Below are 14,076 nucleotides of genomic sequence, written 5' to 3'. Positions count from 1 at the left end.
TTTCTGGAGCCTCTCAGCCACAGCTCAATAAAGAAGAAATGAGAAAATTCATTTAAAAAGGGAGCAATTCCTAAAAAAAAGGTTTAATGTCCCAGGACCCTAGTGGGCATGTGTGAACAGATTTTTAATCTGGCCATCAGTATTGGAAACTGTAAAAACAGGGTGGGGGAAGTCATTAACATTAAGCTGATATGGCAACAGACTTGGAATGAATAAAATAAATATCCCAGTTCGAGGCCTCCTCCCCTAGTATCCATCGATCACCTTTTCTGTGTGCAAGGCACAAGCTTTCACGTGAAAATCTTGCCTCTAGTGAAGGCTTGTGGCACACCTAATCTTATCGGTTAAATACAACAAAATCCACTTGAATATGTATTTTTATCTTAAAATCAAAATGTTTCTGCAGATAAGAAAGTTATTTCATTTTTAAAGACTAGTTTTGGGCCTCATCATTTGGCAGGGAGCAGATATGGGCAAAATGCTTTTCTGAGAGCATCTTTTTTCCAAGCATGAAGCTTGGGGCTTCTGGAAAATTATCTTATTTTTTTAATCTTTGCGCTAGCTGAGTGGGAAAAGGTAAGCTTTCAATATTCCTTTTACTCACATTCCTCTAGTGAAGATTACTCAGAGCAGCTTAAATAAAAATCAAGAGATTTGTCACGTATTAGCTCTTAGGGAGGGCAAGTATATTTAGAAAAAAACCTTGAGGCTAAGCTTGCTGCATTTAAAAATCACCTACTATTTGTGCATGGAAAATTACTTTCTGGCAAATATTTATACCAGCCTTGGGTTCCAGTGGTCTCAATACAGGGTGAAAATACAGCTCAGCTCATGGCCCTGCTGACCAGACCTCAGAATGCCCTAAAATGGGAACTTCAGTGAGAATATGTTCCTCATGGCATCAGCTTCAGGTACGGTTTTGCCTAAGGAGGGAACTCAATAAGGGCAATGAGAAAAATCTCGCTGTGTGACTGAGGGCTGGGTTTGACTCCTGCTCTTCTTTTTGCTTGCAAAATCAGGATCTTTTTTTTAATATGAGTCCCGTGGTTGTAATATTTTAACACAATTTTTTCCTCCATGGTCGGTAGAGTTGCATCAGCAAGAAAAAGAGACCACTGTGTTCATTGGATATGAAACACTTCATTCTTACTTTGCCCACTGAAGTAAACTCATTTCATAGTACACAGAGCTGCAGAGGCTCCTTTGCTCGTGTGTGGAGTGTTTCATCTTTTAGAAAGTAAATCGATCAGTTTATCTTGGCTTTGTGGGTAAATATTCCACCTTTTACATCTGAAGATAGCCTGACAAAATATGAGATTTTTAAAAGATATAATTTTGCTTTCTAAAACCTAGAAGAAGACTGAAAATAGAAAATACGCCAGCTGAAGAAACTGATGGTTATTGATGACTGTATGAATGTCCTTTTTTTTTCCCCCTTTGGTTTGCCTGGTATGAAAGCTCATTACTGAAAGTAAATCAGAGCATACCCAGAGTAGCAAGCCCTTCTGAGTCATGATTTAGCAAGCTGCACTGCTAAGTGATAAATGCCGTCATATAACTGGCATGAAAGGGGTTTGACATTAAGCAAATGAAAAATCCAGAGAAAGCGGCATTTTGGTGAATCCTAACCTAGGCGAGTATTGGGGAGATTCTTTGGAAGAATACATGGGTCCTTTGGTTGGATACTTCTTATGCCGGGGAGTTGAAGGGGGTGGGGGACCCACAATCATATCTATCCTGGCAAAGTAAATAAGAAAAAAGACACCAGCAAAATGCATAATGAAGCAACACGTAGAGAAAAGTTGGTCAGAAAAGTTGCAGAAAGAAACAACTGAAAAACAGAACGACAGAGAGAGAAAGAGAGAGAATTTGAAAATATATTCTGCTGGAAACAGAAGGCTCCCTCCTACTACCTGGTTGTCGGTGAAAGCCAGAGTCTCACCCACCCCGGGGTAAGATTTGGAGATTTAGGCACCACTGAAACATCGTTAGGAGATCCCCCCGCCCCAGATATAATAGGCAACATGCTTTACCCTCTGGAATATATTTGCATATGTGTAGCAATATCCCATTGAGGTGGTTGGGTATGAAACAACATATATTCATTCTCCTTTCAGTTCCAGTGCTAGATAACACATCCTCAGCTAGTTCAGAAAAGCATGAGCTGTTGGGAGTCGGCGAGATACGCCGCGGGATTGTATAACTCAATGAATGGGAGACATCCATGGTTGGCAAGGTGTCAGGATGAGACACGAGACAGTGTGAACACAACACTGAAAAGAGCACATTACAGACACAGTGACAGAGGCATTAATGATTAAAGAGGAAAGTGCATGTAAACACCCCAGAAATTTCCTCGAATGCAGCTTTAATCCACCAAAGCCCTGGCTACGGGAGGTCACAGCCAACCCTGCTGAGCTGAGCTGGCAGGGAGAACACAGTGCTTTGATTGCTGAAGGAAAGGGAAATAAAAATGTCTGTTCTCCAAGGTGCCCCGTGACAACCTCCCTGGGTTCCACCATATGGGTGCACCGTACTTCTAGCACCAGTTGGCCATGCCCCAACGTCGGCCACGGCCACCCCAGGCCCACAACTCGTCTACAGCTGGTGCCCCTTCCAGTTGTACTGCGCAGGTGACCAGCCATGGGACCTCTTGGTGCCCATCTGGCTATGATGATGAGGGCTTTGAAGGATGACCCCAAGGGGGTCTGCACCCATCACCATCACTGATCTCCTGCTCAGTGGGGATAGCTGAAAGCAGTGAAGCTGCCTGGTAGCCCTGGATCCCAAATCCAGGTACTTCACGCTTTTGAAGCGGCTCCTGGTCTTCCTGACTTCCCTGCAATGGGGTGGATGGCAGCCCTAGCCTAGTCCAGCCTCAGCAACCTCAGCCTTGCAGTCCCATAGGAACAGCTAAGAGGAGAATTCAGTTTGGTCTTTGAAAGCTGCAACTCCTTACCCCAACCACCCCAAAAAAACCAGCTAACCAAACTACTTTGTCTTTGCAGCACATCACCTTGAAGGATTGGCAATGGGAGACCTGGGTGGACGGTGAGGCAATCTACCACACCAGCTCGGGGTGTTGAAAACTCAGGCGTCCCGCCTGGAGCCAGTGGAGACGACAACCCCAATGGCTCATGACCCACTGCAGAGGCAGCCCGGAGGCCTCTCGTTTCAGGTTCTTAAAGTTAGGAAATATCGATCACCTCCTCCTCCTCTTCCCTCTCCAGATTCAGCTACACATCTTGGATCTATACTCATTGAATTCACACTGAACGGGGGTGAGAGGCTCAAAGAGAGGAAATTCTCCAGGATATTTTAGTCTCCATCGCAAGGGAGAATTTACCTTCTGGCTGCATATCTGGAAACGCACAGTGTGCAGCAACGCTGAGAAAGTTACCTCTGCTGCTTGAACATCAAAAAAAGCAGAGTTAAAATGGTCTCTAAGAGATTAATGGCAGAAGAGAGATTCCTCTTTTTCCTAAGACAATTTTCCTATTCCATTCCTGGGGTTCATATTAGCTGTTTGCATACGCAAACACATTTTTTTGCACATTTGCTGACTCTACCAGGGACCTAGATGGGTTTGAAATGAAAGGAAAAATTCCCCAATGGCTTCCAGAGGAAGCTGGGCTGCCACAGCCATCAAGAGAAATACTTTCATTCTCCAAGTGTAAACGTAAATGGTATATTATTTTGACTGGAAATAGCCTATGGCCAATCCCTGCCTCTGTTCTGGATGTCCTTCGAGCTCAGCAGAACTGGGGCTACTTGTGCTGAGCCGACACAGCCGGGGGGTGTTGGGGGTTTGGGGTCTCATTTTCAACGCGGGACATCAGGGCTGAGGGAGGAGTGGTCAGACAAAAAGGTTTAGCTGAGATCCTCTGTTCAGGGGACCAAATTCATCTGGGATTTTTTTGCAGGAGAAAATTAAATTTTAAATGCCCTTCTCGGTTCCATTTGTCCCTTTTTCACATTTCTTCCCCTATTAAAAGTAACTCATCTCCCCCTAAACCACACCTGTGTTGGGGGCTTGGATGAGAAATCCCCATCCGCACGTATTTTCAGCAGACTGTGACATTCAAGGAGGGATTTCTCCTAAAACAGCTTAGCATCCTAACTGCTTCCTCGCTGCCCCCTCTGCCCGTAGCAGCAGGGTCACAACCCGCACACCAGATTTTATTTCGTATCACTCCCAGAAAGGTACCAAATTAGCCTTAAGACTGGGGCACCAAACCTCTGTGATCCTGCCAGGAGGACCACAGAGATACACACCTGCCTTACCTATGGGATATACTATAATGACAGAAACTCCCAAAGTAAAGTAGGAGGATGAGCCGTGATTTTTGTGTGTATGTCCTGGGGTGGGCGCTAAGGCAGTTTTAGCGGCACAACACCACTGTTTGCAGTCCCTGTCCTGCTCATCCCTGTGGGTTCCAGCCACAAGCATTGATGTTTTCCTTGAGGCTTTCTGTTCGGAAGAAAAAGAATAAGCTGTAGCTGCAAAGAAAAGTGTCTCTCTCCTGGCAATACCTCCACAATGAACAAAAAACAGTGAAAAAATAAAGCAAAGAGAGGGGTCTCTTGCCTGGCCTGAAGGTTTTTAATCCGGGAGAGCATATCCAGGTGACCGGCTGAATACTGCTCGATGACATCCATCACGTCGTAAGGTCGAAGACTCTCCTTAAACTTGCGCTTGGAGACGAGAAATCTCATAATGCTGCAGGAGATGGAGAGGAAAGGCAAAATATAGTTCCTGGGCTGCAGCCTGACCTGCTTAGGGGCAGATAAAAAACACCGCAGGGAGCTGCTTTGGAAGGAAAACGGAATAAATCCCAACCCTGTGGGTTTGGGAGAGGATGCGGCAATAGGAGAGGGGAAGGAGATTGGGGGGGCTCATGGCTGAAGCTCTGCCTGTGACGGGGGGTCCCCGATGCCCCCTGGACTATCAACTGCGCGAGTGTCCTCTCTGCACCGCTTTTATAACTGTCAGCATTAAATCTCAAAGCTGGTGAAAACAATCATTTGGATGCATCCCTGCAGGGGATTTTCCTGTTTCTCTGTTTATTCCTTCCCTCAGCAAAAATTGCACTTTCTGGCAGAATTTTCTGTAAAGGAGGGCAGGCCACCCAGGGGAAAAACAGTCTGCAGCACAGACATTTCAGCATTTGCCACCTCTGCTTGGACTTTAAATTTCTTTTCTTTCCCCTATTACTTATTTTTCCGAACCGCTTCCCCCCTCTCCCTCTCTTACCACACTGCCCTGATGCTGACTTTCAGTCCTGGCGTCAAATCTTCCGTCACAAACTCGCAGTTGCAGCTTTTGTTCTCATCGGGAATGTCTTCTCCGGGGAGGCTTGCTTCTGGGTTTGGGAGAGGGAGGAATAAAGACAACGTGTTACTATTTCCCATGCTGGTGCCGCACAAGGAAAAGACGAGTCAGATCGCAAACAGCAACCCCGGGGGAAGCACCGGAGATAGTTTTGCTGAGCATCCAAATGAGAACATTTCCCAAGACGTGTTAAGGTGACATCCAGCAATGACGACTGCCGCTCTCATCCATCTCTAGAGGCCTGACTCTCCCTCCTTTCCCCGTCCCTATACACATAAATATATATGTTATCATGGGTGTCAGCAGGGGTTTTCTTATCTCTTATTATACCCCAAGCTAAAGGACTGGCAGGGGAAGGAGACCTACGTAAGCACCCTGGCTGGCAGCTCTGCCCTTCTTAGGTGGGGAGGGAGAGGACGTCGGGGCCAGCTGGGGATTTGGGGTCCGGCACGGAGCCCCAAGCCCCCCTCACCTTCTGAGTTTTGCCGCGAGGCTGCTCCCTTGATGCGGAAAGCTTGCCGGGCTCGGCTGCGGTCTCCGAAGCTCCAGCTCTTGGGCACTTTGCTCGGGCTGTCCTCGATGCTCTGGTCAGCGCTGGGGGACCTCCTGATGCCCTGAGCCTGTGGAGAGCCTTTCCCTTTGGTGCCAGCACCGCGGGGACTGGAGAAGACACGATCTTTCAAACTGACCTTCTGACTGTTCAGAGAAACACGTTGAAACAAAGACAAAAAGGAGACAGCAGGAGGAGTCATTCTGGAAACCACGCAGTCCTTCCCCACCAGCCATTAGAAACCAAGAGCACTTCCAAGCAGCAGTGAGATGTAGTTTTGCTGTTGGGTTGTTTTGGGTTTTTTAAATATATGTATTTATTTTCTTTTTTTTTTTTTTTTTTTTGGTTAAAGAAAGCATTGTAGAAATGTTTCCGCCATAATGAGTGAAATGGGAATGATTATTAAGAGAGAGAAAGTAATGAGGACTTAAACAGAAGCCCCTCGTGGGATGCCAGGGCTGGCGGGACAGAATGACGTTAAACAATGAGGTTATGATTCCTTAAATCACTGATCAGCTCCAATCACGAGCGAGGAAGCTTTTCTTTCACAACTGCCTTCCAAAACCCTACATCTAATAAAAAAAATACCAATAAAAAAGCACCTTTATCTTAAACTTTTAACTTGCTTGGAAACACTTCATTTCTGGTGTTCAGACCTGTCCTTTCCCTTTCTTCAGCTCCTGTATTTCCTCCCTCTTAAAACTGATCTGCCCCTTTTATATATTCCAAAGAGTTCCTCTTTTTCCAGTCTTATATTTAAAGACTTAAATACGAACACTTAAATGTGCAATTCCTTTGTATCCTATAAAGATTCAATCTAAAAACTAGCTAACATCTATCTGCAGGTCTGCTACAGGTCTCATAAACATGCAAAGCAAAATTTTACAACTTCAGGATATGGCATTTTATTGCTGTTTTCCTATTAGAATCCCATTTCTTTAAAACCCTGTAATTATGGTTTGAAAAGAAGATCTCTCCAGACACAGAGATGATCTCACTGAGAAATAGTCTGCTGACCACCCAGCTCTAACTATTTTCCAAAATCTGAAATTTGTAAATGAAAACTTTCACCCAAATGAAGATGATGAATTTCCACATGAAAACTGCCAAATAAAAAGATTTTGTGAATCTTTATGAAAGAGCAAACTTTATAGAGACAGCACTGGGGAAACCAAACTGCAAATAGTTTTGGATAATTTTCTGAACAGCAATTGATTATTAAAATACACTAATAGAAGTAAGACAACCAGTGCAAGGCACTTGCACGTACAGCCAATGTTTTATATATAGGTAAATCAAAACTCAGTAAAAATGCAGATTTAAATCCCAATACTCTGTACCATTGCAGTAGCCATTTATTGTTTTGCTGCAAATGCTCTGACTCAATTTGCAGGAGGAACATTGCAGGAATTTTGATATCCACATCAGATTTCCAGGTCACCAACCAAAGACCTGGTCATTTTCTGTCTCTCAGCAACACCACCTTAAAACTCAGAGCCAAACAGTCCTCCTTTGCCTTCAAAACTGGCACGGGGTTTCTTCAATCAGAACTTAACTGCTGCTATTTGAAGCAAAGCAAAATGCAGCTCCCTTTTCCCCAGCCGTATCAGCTGCACTGTGCTGACGGGAACAGACATTCGTTTTTGTCAGTAGAGGAAGAAGACGTGACTCGAAGACACACAGGGAGCAGATTTGTTGAGTAAGAAGGTGCTATTTTTAAGAAGTCACTTTACATTGCGAGACATTGAACATTTACAGGGAAAGAAAGGTGCTTAGGCAGCATTTTCCAGAGTTGCACAGCGTGATCCCGGGGAGGCACTGCTGCCCTGATGCAACGCCCAGGGAACGGGGCGAGCATCTCCTGGGCTGCAGGGCAGGGTTATCTGTGGCCATTGGAAGATACATTTGAAAGAAAATAAAATTTGTTCACGACTAAGTTAGAAAAGGCAGAATTATTCCAATTAATGATGCATTTTTAATTAAGATAAGTACTGGAGATCTCATTTCCAGTGCGCCGCCCACCTGCAGGGCCTGTCTGAAAGCCGTGGGACCAACAGATGTTCAGCATAGCTGAAAATCAGACCAGAGGTACAAATCCACACAGGAATCTAGGAATAAGCATGTGCCTAAATACCTTTCTGGATGTAAGCCTTAGTCACTAATGCTATCAAAATCATCGTACACAATGAGCCAAAGGTTTAAAAGCAATTCTCATTCTGTGTTTCTTGGATTAGAAACCAGATTGAAATATCATTTTTCATTCGATCCTAAATAGGCCAATTGGATTTTTTTTTCTTTATTTTAGTTGATTTTACAGAATAATATTCCTGGAATCTGCTGCATTTCAGTCGTACTAATACTTTGAACTACCCGGTCTTTTTTAAAAATAAGTCTTATAAAAATGAATCAGCAACACACCAATATTCAGAATTCAAAGCCATCTCTTTGTGCCTCATCCTCTGCTGAGTTGCTCCCATCTCCGATCTCAGCATAAAACCAGCTGCCTATCACTGAGTAAGCAGGGCCTTTTCTTTGGGGCCCCTTTTCCATTCCCACAATAAATGTGCTGCAAATGTTTACAAGAATCGCAAAAGGCAAAAAAGAAAGCGTTGAACTCAGTAAGGAATATGAGCGAAGAGTTTCAAGCCTGATAGCATGATGTGCAACGCTTTTACACCTTAAAAAATCTCATAGAAATCTGATGAACAATTAAGATCGGGGTGGGTTTTGTTCCCGAGTAGTCACTGCTCAGAAAAAAACCCAACACCTGATGTAATTTCTTTGTTTTAACATAGACGACATGAGACAACATGAACAATTAATTGAATTTGTCCTTCTGCCATGCAATTCTGTCATTGGAAATGACACCTGGAATCACACGCAAGTACAATCCCTGCAGAGGAGAATGCTGTTGGGGTCTGCAGGAGCTGGTAGGAAAGAGTCCAAAAGAAATATAGACATATATAGAGATATATGTTTTCAGCTAATCCAAGATCATGTTCTCATTCAACCAGAAAGTCATGCAGAGTGATGCAGAGTGTCTCGGAGAAATGGTATTTAGATGTCACTCAAGTAGATGGTAAATGAGCCTCAGTTCAGCGGAAAGTGTCTGTGTCAGTGACATGAAAATGAGGAAAGCAGTAATCCAGCCACACACGACAACATGAACTGAAGCTTGCAATCGTGAGAGCTAAGAGCGGTGTGAGCACGGGGCAGGCGTCCTGCTCGTGCCAGGGGAAGGGAAGGGAAAGAAAACTGTGGCTTTGCAACCGGAGACATAGATTATGGGAAGCCGTAACAGCGTAATAGGGCATGCATTAGTTCCTAGGTCTTCATAACCACTTTCAGTTGGCATCTATTAAAGACATATTCGATAACTAAACCATTATGTTTCCAGGCTGACTTTGGGGAAGTTTTACAAAACTTTCAGCTTTTTACTGGGATTTAACAAAGGATAGAAACTGAGTTGATTTTTCTCTGCTGCCAGTCAAAAAATGAGAGCCCATGCTGGAAGGACACATAAGGACCAGTGCATGGTCCCACAGCTGATAGAAAGATGCTCACTGCTTTAGTGGGCTTTGTATTTAGATTCGTTTAGGTCGAACAGCCCAGCGCTCAGCAGCAAAATGCATGAGAACTAACCTTCAAATGAGCTGCCATCAGCCTCCTTAGGATGCTGGGGGTTTGAGCTCTTGTTTGAAATCCTCTGGTCTGGGGTTCGTTCCACAGTCCTCTATAGTATTAAACCAGCACTTTTAAAAAACGCGGACTCATTACGTTAGCAGTGATTTTGGATCAATAAAAAGTACCACTCGTAACGTTTCATCATTGATTTTAAACCACGCTCGGGCAATTGTTTCATTTTCTCCTTTCATTTTGTAGGCAGCAAATGTTAGCCACACTGAGCTGGACTAGGATGGACTCAGATCCATCTCTGCACATGAACTCAACCAGTAACAGTGTTCATTCTTCCAAGAACCTATGGCCAGGAGAAAGAGGTTATCTCCTGTTGGGAAATGAGGCTGTTTCCTAATCCAGAGTTTGTGCTCAGCTCATGGCATATGAGAACAGCTTGTTAAAACCAAGCAGAAGTGCCAGGAGTGAATGACAGCCTTTGTGACTATCACTGGGCTCCAGTCTGGTCGCAGGTGTGAATAAGAGGCAGAAACCAATTAGTGGACACACGAAGGAAAGAAAAATACATCTGTGTGTGCAAAACTTGTCATAACTAGAGCAGAAATCAAGAGAGGACCAGGCTCGAGCCTGGTTTGCCTCCAGTGATTTCAGAAAAGCCATTGAAAAGGTGAATTCAGCCCAGAGAATGGAGTTTCTAGAAGCAGAGCAACCCCTGGCCATAAGGAAAATGAAAGGTCAGCCAACGATCAATGTCATGGCGAGTAATCCCTCTTCTCTTCCCCATCCACAACCACGGTGTTAGACTGGGGTTGAAGGGAGTCACTGAAATCATAACAGGGAAGACCAGAGTTGCACCATCCCTGCAGCCACCACGTAAGCCTGGCTGAGCACGGGGCCTCGGGTGAGTGAAGGGACACTGGAACCAGACACGTCTTTAACCTTGGCCTTTGGTATTTTGCAGCATTGCTGTTACAATCACCCCTCTCCTCCTAGCCCACAGCCTTTTTTTTTCCCAAACTGATGCTGAGCGCTGTCAAACACCACACCAGACATATCCTGCACCTTCTCACAACCTTTTGCTACTTGCCAGCTCAGCTGTTTTGCATTTCAGGAGCAAAGCAAAACAGCTAGATCGCATCTTTGGAGCTGGCTGATTATTCCTAAACAAGACTTGAAGAAACACGCTACACCCAGACCCACAGGCCAGTCAAGGGCTCTGCAAACACCTTTCCTTCACTGGTCTGTGTGCCATTTCTTCCCCCTGTCAGGTCTCTGTGGTGCCTTCCTCTCTCTGAGTAGATGCCAGTAAGTCTCTTACAAAGCAGAATATGATAGACCTGATAATCTGGCTTGGTATAGTTACATTACTGTCTAAAAACGCATGCATTATTGCATTTACTGACTAGAGATCTTTGGTTTAGTACATTAAGAAACCACGGCTTCTGAGGAGTTTTCTATTAATTTACCTACATTGAGTTTCCCATGATTGCCTCATCATTTACTGTTACTTCATTATATGCATCCTATATGCGCTCAGCCTTAGATGCATCAAAGTGCTGGCATCTGCCCCTAAGAGTTTGTGCAGTGAGGGACTGCAGGCAGGTAGCCCAAGGGTCCAGGAAAACAAGACATTGGACTTATTTTTATGTCCCTTCACGGTTAACCTATAGTTTTATTAAAGCACAGTGTAAACCACTACATTCAGGATGGATGCAGGTAACACAGCTCTTGTAGCTACTCCAAAGTTCAAGACTCCTTTTTGACTGGAAGAACCACAGTCTGTAATCCTCCTTCTCAGGGTTTCCAATGGATTAAGAAGATCTTGAGACAATAATTTGTTTCATCCTCCCTTTCCCTTGCAGAACTCAAGATGGGGGAGATGAAATGAGGACCACAGTGGGAAGGAGTTCAGTAGAAAATAGAAAAAATTATACTGGCTTTACCAATTAAAAATTCATGCCTAGGAAGACATGCAAGGAAGACGTTAAGATCAGAGTGGCTGATTTTCCAGAAAACAGAACTGGACATGGACAGGTGAGAGGACAGCACTACGAATATCACTGCTTGTTCTAATCTCTGCCAAAACCAACCTCAACATTAAGCAATTGAAAGGAGCTTTTCTCTGGGGAGAAGTCCCTGCTTGCACTATGCCTCTGCCTCCACGGATAAAACCACCTCACCTGGCAAATGGAAACACTACAGAAGTCACGATAACTTTCTTCAGCTAGACTATTGACCAAATCTTTGCCATTTGGAAATGTATTGAAATGCTGCCTGAGCAACTGATGATCACCCAATATTTAAAGCAGTCCTTTCGAGGATAAACTTCAAGGAAGGCCACAGTACCATCAAAACATATAGCAGGAGGCCAACTCAAAGATTCAGGCTATTTCTCCAGGTACAAGGGGTTTCCCACCATGGAGAACTGCTTATTATGAAACCTAGATCACGCCCCCTTCCTCTTTGTTACCCATTCAGAGATGGGATTTACCACGCTACTTCTGCGCTTCTGGTACACGCAAGTCTCAGGCATGAGTCCTAGCCTCTAGACTGACAGATAATAAAAATAGCCAGCAGGGAAAAAAATAGCAAGAAAAGAAAAGATACAAGTTGGAACAATTAATGGAGAAAATCAGAGATACATATACTTTTATACTTTTAAAACTGTAGTTTGTTGGCTTTCTGAGGGAGACAGCGACTGGTGATTTTGAGAATTAAAACGGACTCCAAAAAAGAGCATGCAAAAATCCAATTTCACAAACATGCGGCATCACTCAGTGCCCTGCCACTCCTGGGCTTTCCACCTGCCTGGCTGCGGGGGAAGAGCTGATGGGGTTCACCTGCCAGCATTCACAGCATGCAAACTCTGGGCATTGGTAATTCAAGAAGGTGCACGTTTGCTGCTGAGAAGCAGTGTCTGGGGCGGGGGAAAGAGACTCTTCCAGTGCAGGCATGGGAGTAGACATATTTATGCAGAAGTAAAATAAGATATATGTATCTGTGTACCCTTATGGCCATCAGATGGGTGCGCTAAGGGATGCTCACTGGGAATTCTCTGAAGCCGCCTAACAATTGTCAGCTCGATGAAAAAGATGAAAACACTGCTCGTACGAATCCCTGCTCGTACGAATCCCTCTGCTCTAGCTATCTGTTCCCCACGGGATCTAGAAACAGAACCATTCACAATGCCAATGTCAACGCTAAGGGGAACCCGTATCCCCTACGTCTGGTGGGACAGGCTGAGATTAGTCCTTCTCTAGCTGCGTAGTAGAGGTGCTAGATAGGCAAGCCGTGGCTTCCAAAGGCCACAAGACTAGGAAAGGTCAATTTGTAGTGTTGAGAGAGCCAAAGAAACGGTGGTTGAGCAGAGGTAGGAGGCTGGTATTTCTCGTGCTACTAACTCGATATTGCTGTACAGTGCAATTCAATTTGCAAGTGTTCCCCGGACCTTGAGGAGGGATGGAGCGATAGGGAGGAAGGGGTCGTTTTTTAAAAAAAATTTGGTGTTTTTTTTTTTAATTTTCCATCATTTGTTAAACTTCAGTTCCTGGCCTCCTTCATTGCTGAGCAGACACTGGCTTGCTAGCCCAGACCAAATTCCCCATCCTCGTCTCCTTGATTCACGTGTTCCGCACGATTAGCAGACAAGGAAAACTCTAATTTCTGAATGGACAATGGGGAGGCTCTTTCACCTTCTTTTACTCATCTAGTACCTCTATTAAGCAGAGAAGTGATCAGAACGGGTGGTAGCAGGGTAGAGGGAGAATGAGCCGTGCAGCTTTTGATTAGTTTCGTGCGACGCATTTCCCGTGGTACCTAGAGTTTCCTGAGCAGCATCCGCATAGTGACTCTCTGCACGGTTTGCTTTTACTGGAAATGAGGGGAGAGTAAAAATTAGACCTGGAAGCAAATGCCAGACAGGAAACTTTTGATTACTGACTCTAGGTTTAAAAGACAGGTGTTTTGAGGGCCGGGTTCATGACAGGATTTTTCTGTTTGAGTGTTAAGTGAAAAAAAAAAAAATTAAAAAAATCAAGAGGGTTTCTGAAATTTGTCTCACTGTGGTCAATAAATGTCATTATTAGACATATTGATAATGTCATTATTAGACATTATAATGACAAATTCTGCATTGAATTGGTGGCGTCAGTTCACCTACAATTGACTGAGTCCTGCAGGAAGACTTTTTTCATCTGCATTGGAAACACAAAGTACCCTCTTCTTCCTCCAAACAGACAAAAAAGATGATTTTTTTAATTCTCTAAGCCATGGAGAGCCAAAACTTTAACTTGTTTTGTCCAACAACATCCAAAAGGTTCAAATTTCTCCTTTTTCTTTCCAAAAAAACGCCCTCACAAAGAGAGCTAGTTGATCTGTGAATTATTTGCACTTGTCATACAGGAAATAGCATTATATTAAGCCTGGCATTTAAAAAAATACAAATAGATAAAAACAGGGTGTGGTGCACTCCGTTATGGGAAGGGATTTGAACATCTGTGTTCGCGCATGTGTTTTTCGTAATGCTTTTCAGACGGGCCCTACCGCTTCTGGGGAGTTA

General features: G+C 44.2%; 1 protein-coding gene across 13 annotated transcripts in view; it reads right to left on the bottom strand.

The window, feature by feature from the left end:
- Positions 1-14,076, bottom strand: part of KCNQ2 (potassium voltage-gated channel subfamily Q member 2) — a 78,285-nt gene that overhangs the window by 16,030 nt on the left and 48,179 nt on the right. For 4 of the 13 annotated variants that reach the window (XM_030009249.1, XM_030009251.1, XM_030009250.1 and 1 more), the window contains 4 exons: positions 5,805-6,028; positions 5,255-5,363; positions 4,589-4,720; positions 1,630-1,737 (listed from right to left, as the gene is read on the bottom strand). In XM_030009249.1, coding sequence (XP_029865109.1) covers positions 1,630-1,737; positions 4,589-4,720; positions 5,255-5,363; positions 5,805-6,028 — 573 coding nt within the window. Of the gene's footprint in view, positions 1-1,629; positions 1,738-4,588; positions 4,721-5,254; positions 5,364-5,804; positions 6,029-13,334; positions 13,389-14,076 lie in introns of all 13 variants that reach the window. The other 9 variants (XM_030009246.1, XM_030009247.1, XM_030009252.1 and 6 more) reach the window with 6 other exon arrangements.

The sequence above is a fragment of the Aquila chrysaetos genome, chromosome 3 (genome assembly GCF_900496995.4).
Source record: "Aquila chrysaetos chrysaetos chromosome 3, bAquChr1.4, whole genome shotgun sequence".
Classification (NCBI taxonomy): domain Eukaryota; kingdom Metazoa; phylum Chordata; class Aves; order Accipitriformes; family Accipitridae; genus Aquila; species Aquila chrysaetos.
The sequence above is the reverse complement of the archived record's forward strand: the minus strand, read 5'-3'. Positions and strand labels throughout refer to the sequence as shown.